Source organism: Rhipicephalus microplus, chromosome 1, assembly GCF_043290135.1.
Source record: "Rhipicephalus microplus isolate Deutch F79 chromosome 1, USDA_Rmic, whole genome shotgun sequence".
Taxonomy (NCBI): Eukaryota; Metazoa; Arthropoda; class Arachnida; order Ixodida; family Ixodidae; genus Rhipicephalus; species Rhipicephalus microplus.
Window position 1 is genome coordinate 258290741 of NC_134700.1, and position 12796 is coordinate 258303536.

The 12796-nt window shown below is 48.9% G+C and overlaps 1 protein-coding gene across 1 annotated transcript in view; it reads left to right on the top strand.

The window, feature by feature from the left end:
- Impbeta11 (importin beta11) overlaps nucleotides 1-12796 on the top strand; it is an 80850-nt gene that overhangs the window by 23788 nt on the left and 44266 nt on the right. The window contains exons 11-14 of the mRNA XM_075893763.1: nucleotides 879-919; nucleotides 1513-1651; nucleotides 2206-2311; nucleotides 3201-3364. Coding sequence (XP_075749878.1) covers nucleotides 879-919; nucleotides 1513-1651; nucleotides 2206-2311; nucleotides 3201-3364 — 450 coding nt within the window. The remainder of the gene's footprint in view (nucleotides 1-878; nucleotides 920-1512; nucleotides 1652-2205; nucleotides 2312-3200; nucleotides 3365-12796) is intronic.

The following is a 12796-nucleotide window of genomic DNA, read 5'->3' on the forward strand; positions in this document are numbered from 1 at the left end:
CAGGCCAAGCTCCATGGTATGTCAACATGGTCGCTCTTCAGGGCTGCTGGGGCTATCTCGGAGTGCCGTGTTGTGATGTGTCAAGCAAAAACAGTCCCGCAACTCGCCTTTTTCATTATACCATGGCGCATGTGCCATTGCCCTATTGGAAAAGTCGCTGAACGCCTTATTTTCTTGGAGGTTTTTGATTCTGGCCACATCTGCTGTCCTGGTCCCTACCCAAGCCCTACGGAAATGGCAGAGGGCAGCTCAGGAAAACGTATAAGGCGTTGTGATATGACAACAAAGACACCAATACATTGGATCATAGGAGAGTCATCTCGACATAAATTGAATAAGCAGTTTCATTAGCCAGGAATGTGCTGCACCTAGGAACCCAAAGGCAGAGTTGACTGCACTTGAACCCACTTATAATGATCGCAGATATGACAGTTGTTATGATCATATTTTAGTACACTTACAATATTCCTATGCTATCGATTAAAACTGATTCTCAAATGTGAAAGGGCCTAACGTGTCACTGGAGGGGTTGCTAGCACTTTTTAATGAATGTGCACCAAAACATACTGGCTAGGTCACTAAGCGCAGTTTTTCAAGGGTGTGCCCATATACAAATAACTGCTGTTAAAACGAGAACCTATCACGGCACTTTCGAGTTGGTTATAGATGGGTTCAAGTGTATCAAGTGTACATGTTTCGTGCTGCTTTGTGTATTGGAACTACCACTTCATCAAGTGGCTACAATCAGCTTTATATAGCAGCTTCTGCAAAAAAATGTATAAATTTAATTGGAAAGCGAGGGCAGAAGACCATATTTAACATTTTTGCTTATGAGGTTGCTTTGAACTCTTTGTTGACGGGCTTCTGTTTGGTTACAGCATCAGATGGAGGGGGAGAAGCATGGAAGTTTTGCTTAAGGGTAGGTACACTCGTATTTTTACATATATTATTTGTCACTTTTCCTTTTATCCGGATGATGCATGTGCTGCCTTTGCTAGTGATATTCAGTACCACATTCTGTTTTGTAATGAGAGAGACCAAATCGAGTACATTTAAATTATCTGTAGGACAATGTAGGATAATATGGAACGCTGAAAGCAAGCTCTCCCTCCCTACTTCATTGAGATAACCAAGATGTGCAAATTTCAACTTCTGGTGTTACTGAGCCGGCATATGTACAAACGGAAAGGCTGTAGTACGGAAGAAATGGAGAGTACAGATTTGCAGCACTTGCTCATGCGTGCACGGTTTGTTTCACTTGTAGAATAATGCTTGTCATCTTGTGTATATTATATGACATGATGTGTGAATCCAGAATTTAATGTGTGCTATTTTAATCAGAGAAGTCTGGTGGTCAATCTAAGACTCGGTAAACACCACCACAGTTACAGAGAAAAATGTAAGAGAGAGAGAGAGCTGTTTTAGAGAGAAGTTTGATTGATGCTTTGGAATTTTGTTGTATGCAAAGTGTAAGTCAACTGATGTGACTTGTGTGATGCATTTCATCTACAGCAATGCAGTGAAGTCCTTTTCCTGACGATCTTTCATGAATTTCGGGAGACATTGGCCCCACTACTGCTTGAGATGATTCAGGGGATCCAGCCAGCAGAGGGCTCCATCAGCTTTCAGGCTATGCTCAACAGAGACGCAGGTGCGAGGTTATTACTGTGTGTATGCGAAAACTAGTATCTATAGGAGTCCCAGAAGAACCCTAAATACCAAGCTACTATACTTAAGATCCTTTTAGCCTCCTGCAGTGATGTGTCAAAAATGTTTCCTTACTCAAAAATACTGTTTCCCACCAGGATGCTTTTGAGTAACCACAAAGCGACTTCAGATTAGAACAGTGCAGGTTAAAGTTGTAGGAATTCTGAAAATTGTTTCGAAATGTGACCGCCTCAGCCGGGATCGAACCTGCGACCTTTGTGTCAGCAGCCAAGCGCAGTAGCCACTGTCCCATCGAGGTGGACGCTTTGTGCTCGTTGCTAGCTAATTTTTCCTCATGGTGTATCTATTTTTGCTATAAAATGTCTGGCCACATAATCAAAGGCCTTTTTTTTTTGTTTGTAACGTATCACCAAGTTGATGTTAACACTCCCTTACCCCGTATGTGTGTTAAACTGCATCTAACATGTCGTCCAATGTGACTGCTTTTGTTGTACGTCATAGATTATAGTGTTTTTTTTATTTTTCTTCTTATTGCAGTGTACACAGCTGTCGGACTCGCTGCCTTTGATTTACATGATGAATTGGACTTCGACAATTGGTTTCTTCATGTGCTCATTCCTGAATTGAAAGTTTCTGAGCCAAGGTAATTTTTTTCAGTTGAAAGCTTGCATAAAAGAACTTCAAAAGAGACTAAATTTGGGGACTCTAGGGTGCAGGGAGGCCACGCAACTTTTTTTCTGGCACCATGCATAGGGCTACCACTAATCACACACAATGGCTGCACGTTAGGAACTTTATAGAGTGAGGAGTGAATGACCGCTCTTTGCACAGAAGACAAGTTATTATGCTGTACAATGTTCATTTTCTTGCAAGTGAGAAAGCCATCTCGTCTGAAGTTGCACAAGTCTTAGAAGAAGTGGCAGAGCACTGGTCGAAGCTCAAAATGAAGTGTTTAGTAGTGCATACTTTTAAAAAGCACTCACATTCGTTTATAAAGAATGTAACCTGGCAGTACGTTAGAGCAATTTTTAACGACTTTCAAATTATGCGCCTTGATTTCTTTTTGGTTAGCAGGTTTAATTAATAGAAATGATGTATATTATAGGAGTACTATACAGTAATCTATTTTGCTAAAACTTAAATTTTGTTAATAAATACAAAAACAAATTGCAGTAATAGTATTTCTGTGGTGTACAGTGCAGGGGTTACTCTCATTATAGAGTTTTAGCAAGTTAAGAATATACGGTCAGGCAATACGGTAGCATTTCTTCTTTCCAGTTTAATGTGCTTTTGCCCCACCCTGTTCCTCGAACGTGAGGTGTCTCGTTAACAATGCGTAAGTTGGCAGACAACGATCAGGTTTGACAACCGAACACTAATTTTTGAAGATGCTTTTGTTGTGTAGGGGTGCATGCACGAGCAAAAGGATTATGACTGGAAAAGAAGTGCTACCATCATACGGTAACGCTCGTGCATACAGTATTTCCTCAACTTGCTAAAACTCTTTATTATTTTCTCTCATTTTCTTGCAGGTACCGCATTGTGCGTCGTCGTGTAGCCTGGCTAATTGGCCAGTGGGTTGGTGTAAAAATGTCGCCCGAGCTGAGGCCCGTCCTGTATAAGACTCTGATTGACTCCCTCAGTCCCTCTGAAGATCTCGTTGTTCGTCTCACTGCAGCCGGAGCTGTCAAAGCTGATATCCTTTGCGCTGCTTTGCTGTTTTGAAAAATGTATGCCAAGTGTACTTCATAAATGGGGAAGCTTAAGTTGTGAGTACTGTTGCTTTGATCAAGAATCAAAAGATGTCGTTATCTTAGCGAAACACACCGAGAAGCCTCCTGGTATGGGTTCCGGCATTCTAAACTTGCACATGAAAATAGCACAGACAGATAATGTAACAGGGCCCTTGGTACATTGTAATTCTATGATCATTTCTAACATCACAGCAAAGCATTGGCTCTGGCTGAGGTAATGACCCAAAAAACTACCTAAGTCAGATAACGAAATTATTATTGGAGGGAACGCCTCAAAGGGGCGAGAACATAAGAGTCAGTTGATGAAAGTTGGAATATAACTCTGGGGATTAGTATTGGGCGGCCGGTGAACATGACATTCATGTAGGGTCGTAATAAAAATCACTGAATGGGGAATATCACTGACCTTTTTGATCTCGGCAAGCTTCCAGCTTTCTCTGTAAAATCAGTACATGGTGTCTATCCTACTAATGGTTAGCAAAACTAGAACTGATCTTCATCTCGAGAAATTTATGACATTGGAAGGGCAACATCTGCTACTGTCACTATGCCAATATGATCAAGAAGATGAACTTGTGTTTTTTGACTTGTTATGCTCAAATAATTAGAATTTCTATTCGCTAACAGAAATTAATTTAATATTTTTATTCAACTTGTGAGGAGGTTTATTAGCCGTTAAAGACAGCGACGAGACAGCGTGAAGAACCCGTCCAGCGATCAGCACAGCAACGAACCGAAGCACAAGCCGAGAGCCGGGCGTTGTCGATGCTGCTTGCTGTAGGCACATCTTCTTCTTCACAATCGCCCCCGCTGAAAAAGGAGCCATCCTTTTCCTAAGACCTAAGACCTAAGAAGTTTCAGGGAGAGGCTCATGATACGGTTTTAGGCGGGAAACATGGACGATATCACGTGCACGCCGGCGCATGTCATCCGATCGGGAAACTGGCTCAATTAGGTAATTAACCGGAGAGGTTTTCTCTAAAACGGTGTAAGGCCCCTCGTACCGGGGGACAAGTTTTGATGAGAGTCCCGGAGTTCGGTATGGGATGGCAAGCCACACGAGAGAGCCTGGGGCATAGTTGGGATCCGGGAGAGAGGTGCAACGGTTTTCTTTCCGGCGTTGCTGCTCGTCCGAGGTGAACGCACAGGCGAGCTGGCGGCACTCTTCGGCTTGTCGAGCAGCATCAGAGATAGGTGGACATTCGGAAGCATCAGGACGGTAGGGAAGTAGAGTATCAATTGTATGGGAAGGGTCACGTCCATAAAGAAAGAAGAAAGGTGAAAATCCCGTGGTTGTTTGTATTGCAGTATTGTATGCGAATGTGACGTATGGGAGAACACGGTCCCAGTTGCTATGATTAGATGCCACGTACATTGAGAGCATATCAACCAGCGTGCGGTTAAACCGTTCTGTTAGCCCATTAGTCTGCGGGTGGTATGCTGTCGTTTTCCGATGAATGACATGGCATTCCAAAAGCAGAGCTTCGACGACCTCGGAGAGGAAAGTGCGGCCTCTGTCACTAAGGAGCTCTGGAGGGGTGCCATGTCGAAGGATAAATTGACGTAAAATGAAAGAGGCGACATCATGAGCGGTAGCGCTCGGTAAAGCGGCTGTTTCGGCGTAGCGTCTTAGATGGTCGACCGCCACTATAATCCACCGATTTCCATCTGGTGTCAATGGAAGGGGGCCGTAGACGTCAACGCCAACGCGATAAAATGGCTTGGCAGGGCACGGAAGTGGCTGCAATTCGCCAGTCGCACGTAGCGGTGTTGATTTGCGCCGCTGGCAGTCAGGACAGCACTGCACAAATTTGCGTACAAAATTGTACATGCCGCGTCAGTAATAGCGATGGCGAAGGCGTTCATATGTTTTGAACCCCCCGGCGTGGCCATATTGTGGATCATCTTGAAGAGAGGCGCATACCTGCGATTGTAAAGTGCGTGGAATGACCAGTAGCCACCGGCGGCCATTAGGAGAGTAGTTGCGTCGATGGAGAAGTTGATCACGGATGGCGAAATGGAAGCGTCGGAGGGATCGAGATACCGGAAGGTTGGGCGTACCGGATAGATACTCGAGAAGAGATGCGATCCATGGGTCACGACGTTGTTCCGTGGCAATTGAGTCAAGATTTAACGATGACAAGGTCTGGAGGCATGTGTTCCCGCACGTCGGATCTGATGGCAAAGGTGAGCGGGACAGGGCGTCAGCGTCAGAGTGTTTGCGTCCGCAGCGGTATACGACGCGAATGTCGTACTCCTGGATGCGGAGTGCCCATCGCGCAAGGCGGCCAGAAGGGTCTTTCAGCGTGGAGAGCCAGCAAAGCGCGTGGTGATCAGTTACTAGATCGAACGGGCGGCCGTATAAGTACGGCCGGAACTTTCCAAGCGCCCACACCAGAGCCAAACACTCTTTTTCTGTCACGCTGTAATTAGTTTCGGCTTTCGTCAGAGTGCGGCTAGCGTAGGCTACAACGTATTCTGAATAGCCGGGTTTTCGTTGAGCGAGGACAGCACCTAGCCCGACTCCGCTGGCGTCGGTGTGCACTTCGGTAGGAGCCGTCGGGTCGAAGTGGCGAAGAATAGGTGGGGAGTAAGCAGACGGCGCAGAGTGGTGAAGGCAACGTCACATGCAGGGGACCAGGAGGAGAGGTTCACGTCACCGCGAAGAAGCTGGGTTAATGGTGACATGATGGATGCAAAATTGCGAACAAAGCGCCGGAAATATGAGCATAGGCCTACAAAACTGCGAAGTTCCTTCATGGTCGTCGGCTTGGGGAATTCTGCGACTGCTCGAAGTTTTGCTGGGTCAGGTAATACGCCGTGCTTCGACACGATGTGGCCTAAGATGACGAGCTCGCGTGCAGCGAAGCGGCATTTTTTCAGGTTAAGCTGCAGGCCAGCGTTGGTCAGACAAGTCAAAATGTGCCTGAGGCGAAGGAGGTGCGTAGAAAAGTCGTGCGAGAAAACCACGACATCCTCGAGGTAGCAGAGGCACATATTCCACTTGAGGCCACGTAGCGTATTATCCATAAGTCGTTCAATCGTGGCGGGCGCGTTACAAAGCCCAAAGGGCATGACGTTAAACTCGTATAGTCTGTCAGATGTAATAAGTGCAGTTTTTTGGCGATCGGCTTCAGCCATTGGAACTTGCCACTAGCCAGACCGCAAATCTAGCGACGAGAAGAATTCTGCTCCGTGAAGGGTGTCAATGGTGTCATCAATGCGCGGCAAAGGATATACGTCCTTGCGGGTTATCTTATTCAGACAACCATAGTCCACGCAAAATCGGATAGATTCGTCTTTCTTACGCACCAGGACGACGGGAGACGCCCAGGGACTGTCAGATGGTCGAATGACGTCTACGAAGCACATCTTCGACTTGATCGTTGATGACGCGGCGCTCTTCAGTGGAGACAGGGTATGGCCTTTGACGCAGTGGCTGGTGTAGGCCGGTGTCAACATGATGCTTGACTTGCGACGTGCGGCCTAGTTGAGGTTGGGACACATCGAAAGAATTCCGGAACTCATGCAGAAGATCAAGCAGGTAAGCATGTTCGGTGGGAGTGAGGGTGTCGGTGATAGCGCTGGAAAACGTATCCTTGGACGACTCCTCGAGGGCTGACAGTGATTTTGGGTGGTCGCAGTAGTCATCCGGGACATCAACCAAAGACGAAGGGTCGAGATCCTGCACGCGGCCGAGGCATTCCCCCGCAAGCAAAGTGACAGGTGTAGAAAGTGGGTTGAGTATGAACATATTGCTTCTTCCGGCGACAAGGTCAATCGTTGCGAAAGGCAGCGGCAGAGCTCGACAACTCGTGAAGATATCGGAAGGCATAAAGAAGACCGTAGCGTCAGTGTAGGCGTTGCATAAAACTGGAACAAGTGCGAAATTTTCAGGTGGAATATCGGTATCTTCATGCACGAACAACTTCGGCGGCTGATGAAGAGCGTCAAGTAATGGGACATCACAACAGGATGAAAACTCAACTTCAGCGCGTGCGCAGTCGATGACGGCATTATGGCGAGATAGGAAGTCCCATCCCAGGATGACATCATGCGTACAGACAGCGAGGACAATAAACTCCACAATGTAAACAATGCCTTCGATGGACACTCTTGCAGTGTAGGCTGCGAGAGGCGTTACTTGCTGTGCACTTGCGGTGTGGAGTGACAGTCCCGAAAGCAGCATCGTGACTTTACGTAATACACGGCAGACATTAGCGGCAATAACAGAAACAGCGGCGCCGGTGTCTACAAGGGCGAAAGTATAATAACCTTCAACAGTTACTGCGACCACGTTAGCAGGAGAGGGGCGAGGGCTTAGACAGCTCGAAAATGGCGCAGTTCTTGCCTCTTGAACTGCGGTGCTTAGTTTTCCTGGTCAGAAGGTCTGGGCCGGCGACGTATGAAGGAGGGCGATCGCCGACGAGGAGAGGGTGCGCGCGGCGTCACAAAGTCGGGGTCGTTGGGAGGGGCATAGCGAGGTGACGAGACCGGCTCGTATTGCGCGAAGGGTTGGCTGCCGGGTTGCGACGATCGGACATAGTCGCCGAACGTCTGAGCTCGACGGCGGAAGTAGCGGGCAACGTGTCCGGGACTAAAGCAGGCGTAGCATATCGGTCGGCTATCGGGCGTCCTCCAAGAATTGGCGACTGGTGGTGCCGCCCAAGGTGCAGTATAAGCAGCTGGGTGTGCGGGCTGTGAGCGCGAGATGTAGGGTGGTTGCGGAAGCCTACGCACAGCATCTGCATATTGCCACCATTGATGAACGAGCCGCTGTGGCTCATACCCGTTTTAGGCTACGAAGAAGAAGAGAACGTTTTCGTTTCTCTGGTTCGGGTGAACTCCTGGCTGCAGGTCTTGTTTTTGCTCGCGACATTACTGGTGGAGACGCTGGGTACGTGTACTTCGGCTGTGTCGACCATCGCGGAGACAGCTACATCTCCCAGAGCAAGAAGCAGCCGCCGCCTGCGTGGGTTACCCCCTGAATTTGGTCCCTTGACATCGACACCCAAAAAGATGGCAACTCCGATGACAAGCCAGGCGGTCCAAACCAGGGATGCCCATGGTTCTCTTCTCGCCCATGTTTTTCATGCGCCACAGACACCAAAGCCGTTTCATGGAGATATCTTCGAGGATGTTGATGACTGGCTCGACCACTTTGATCGGGTTGCCTGTATCAACGAATGGGACGATGTTCGCAAGCTGCGCCGAGTTTACTTTTTACTTGGAGGATTCTGCGAAGATGTGGTACGAGAACCACGAGGGCTCCTTTGCAACCTGGCAAGAGTTTAGCCGTCAGCTCCGTGACGCCTTTCTAAAGACCGAGAGGAAGGAGAGGGCTGAACAAGCCATATCCTGCAGAAACCAGCGGCCGAACGAACGAGTATCCATGTTTGTCGAGGACATGCTTCGGCTCTTCAAGCGCGCGGACGCTGCCATGCGCGAGGAAAAGAAGGCGAGACATTTGATGCGCGGAGTAAAAGAACAGCTTTTCGCTGGGCTCGTGCGCAATCCACCGACGACAGTCGCCCAGTTCATCAGTGAGGCGACCACTATGGAACGTACGCTGCAGCAGCGGTCATCACAATACGAACGCCAGATCCCGCCACCGCATGCTCTATCGGCTCTGACAGCGAGAGACAGGCCCTCGCAGACTTCATTCGAAGTATTGTTCGGGACGAACTGCGACAGCTTCAGGCGGTGGAATCCCATCAAGCTGTGTCTGCCCTCGCGGATGTAATCAGACAAGAAGTCCGGCAGGCCGTCACACCCCTGACCCCAATCACACCAATCATGCTGTCAACGCCCTCGTCGACACCGGCGCCGACTATTCCGTAATGAGCGCCGGACTGGCATCTGAACTGAGGAAGGTTACCACACCATGGCAAGGACACCAGTTGCGCACGGCAGGGGGCCATCTAGTGATGCCCACCAGTATGTGCACGGCACGCATTCGTATACGTACGTCGACATTTGCAGGCTCTTTCCTCGTATTGCGCGTGTGCTCTCGGCCAGTCATTCTAGGAATGGACTTCCTTCGTGAATACGGCGCCGTCATCGACCTCCGTGAATTACTTGTGTCATTCGAGGATCCTTTTTGCGCTGCAACTGACAGTACACAATTCCGGAAAAGAGCACTTCGTGTTACCGACGATTCTCTGACTCTCCCACCTCGAAGCAGCCTCTTTGTCGAAGTAGAATTGGGACAGGACATGTCTGACGCGGTAATTGCAGAGGCCGATTTGTCTCTCCTTATTTCACGACAAATCTGTGTTGCCCGAGGAATCATTCAGCCTAGCAATAGGCGTGTTCACCTGCTGGTCACGAACTTCAGCAACGAATATCGCCACCTAACGAGACACACTGCCATTGCATATTGTGAAGAACTTGCCAATGCCGATGGTTCGTCCACGTTAGCTTTATTTTCATCGAATGGCCACCCTGACGAGGCGTTCGCGAGCACTCTCGAGGTAAACGAGAGACTACCTTCGTCTCAACGAGAAAGCCTTTTGCGTTTACTCGGCTTATTTCAAGACTGCTTTGCCACTACGTCAAAGGTTAAACAGACACCACTTGCTCAGCACCGTATCATCACGGAACCCACCGAGAGACCATCCGACAACACGTCTATAGGGTGTCGCAAAAAGAGCAAGACGCTATACGTGACCAAGTCCAGCAGATGCTTCAGGACGACGTCATCCAGCCATCAACCAGACCCTGGGCTTCGCCAGTTGTGCTAGTAAAGAAGAAGGGCGGTACGTTGCGTTTTTGCGTTGATTACCGTAAACTGAACAAGGTCACCAAAAAGGACGTTTATCCTCTACCCAGGATAGATGACTCGTTGGACCGTATACGCAACGCTAAATATTTTTCTTCCATGGATTTACGTAGCGGCTACTGGCAAATCGCAGTGGATGAGCGCGACCGCGAAAAGACGGCGTTTATTACTCTCGACGGCCTGTACGAGTTTAAAGTGTTGCCTTTCGGTCTATGCTCAGCGCCAGCTACTTTCCAAAGAATGATGGATACGGTTCTCACAGGGCTCAAATGGCAATCATGTCTTGTTTACCTTGATGACGTCGTGGTCTTTGCAGACACGTTTGAACAACACGTCCAACGCCTTCATGCAGTACTTCAGGCAATCAGAACAGCGGGGCTTTCTCTCAAACCCGAGAAATGTCATTTTGGATATGAAGAACTGAAGTTCCTTGGTCACGTTGTGAGCCATGCCAGCATCAGCCCAGATCCGGAGAAAACCCGTGCTGTTGCCGCCTTTCCCGTGCCCACAAATAAGCGCGACCTACGCCGATTTCTGGGGCTCTGTGCGTATTACAGGCGCTTTGTCAAAAACTTTTCGAAGATTGCTGAACCCCTCAACAAGCTTACAAAAGACGGTGTCTCATTTGTTTAGGGTCCCGATCAGTGTCATGCGTTCGACACCCTCCGAAACCTCCTCCAGGCTCCGCCTGTACTGGGTCATTTTGGCGGAAGCGCTGACACGGAATTACACACTGACGCCAGCAACGTTGGACTAGGAGCGGTATTAGTTCAGTGGCATTATGGCGTAGAGCGCGTGATCGCTTATGCGAGCAGAACGTTATCCCCAGCGGAGAAAAACTATTCTGCAACCGAGAAGGAATGCCTCGCTGTTGTCTGGGCCATAACAAAGTTCCGCCCATACTTGTATGGCCGCCCATTCAGGGTAGTTAGCGACCACCATTCCCTTTGTTGGCTCGCAAATCTCAAAGATCCCTCAGGTTGTCTAGCACGATGGAGCCTTCGGCTACAAGATTTCGATGTCACCATCGTCCACAAATCTGGGCGGAAACACACCGACGCCCACTGTCTCTTACGTGCACCGGTCGAAAATGCCAACACTGACCTTGAAGACGACACTTTTCTTTCTGCCGTATCAGCAACCCGCTTGGCTGAGCAACAGCGTCACGACTCGGAGCTCATTCCGCTGATTGACTACCTGGAAGGAGGCAATTCCCACCCTCCTCGAAGCTTTGCACGCTCACTGTCCTCCTTTTGTTTCCGCGATGGAGTGCTTTACAAAAAGAACTTTCATCCTACACAAGCTATGTATCTGCTTGTTGCGCCAACTACGCTTCGTGGTGACTTTTTACGTGCGTGTCATGATGAGCCATCGTCCGGACACGTCGGCTATACGCGCACGCTGCAACGGATTCAACGCTCCTACTACTGGCCACGTCTCGCAAAGACTGTGAAGCATTACGTTCGCACATGTCGCGACTGTCAGCGACGTAAGGTTCCACCTTTACGACCAGCGGGACTACTGCAACCAATAGGCCCACCAAAGGCACCCTTTCATCAGATTGCCATGGACTTGCTGGGGTCATTCCCCACGTCTTCGTCTGGAAACCGGTGGATTGTGGTCGCTACCGACTACTTAACACGCTACTGTGAAACGAAAGTGCTTCCAAAAGCAACCGCAGCAGATGTCGCCCAATTTTTCGTGAACAGCATCGTCTTACGTCACGGTGCTCCAGCTGTCGTCATAACTGATCGTGGGACAGCTTTCACCGCAGAGATGCTGCAGGAAGTCTTGCGATTAAGTGGCACGGAACATCGTAAAACAACGGCTTACCACCCGCAAGCAAACGGGCTGACTGAACGACTCAATAAGACAATTGCAGACATGCTGTCAATGTATGTGGACATCAATCACAAGAACTGGGACGCCATACTTCCCTACGTAACTTTTGCGTATAACACTGCTGTTCAAGAAAGTACCGGTCTCACACCTTTTCGCTTAGTCCACGGTCGCGAGGTCACGACGATCCTCGACGCCATGCTCCTGCCCGACAACTTAGGAATATACCGCACCGATGCCGCCAAATTCGCGCAGTGTGCAGAAGAGGCCCGTCAAATTGCTCGTCACCGTATTCAACATCACCAAACCGCAGACGCACGCCGCTACAATCTTCGTCACCGTGAAGTTATTTTCAAGCCCTGTGATGAAGTCTGGGTGTGGACCCCTATCCGACAACGTGGCCGTTCAGAAAAGCTTCTTCGCCGCTACTTCGGCCCTTACAAGGTTGTACGACGTCTCAGCGACGTCACATACGAGGTTCTCCCAGAAGGCACTTCGAGACGTTCCTGTTTCACCCCGCGAACTGAAGTCGTTCACGTTTCACGGCTGAAACCATACTTTTTGCGCTGTGAATCGCCAGTGAGTGACTGACTTTATTCGTCTCTCCCTTAAATTCTTTCCTATTTTTCTTATTTCTCATTTAAGGGGGGACGCGGCCCTTGAAAACCGAAAAATCGCGAAAAAGTCGGTTTTTGAAAAACCACATTTTTGGGTTGTATGTCTCATAAACTACCTATTCTGTAATTATCAGCAC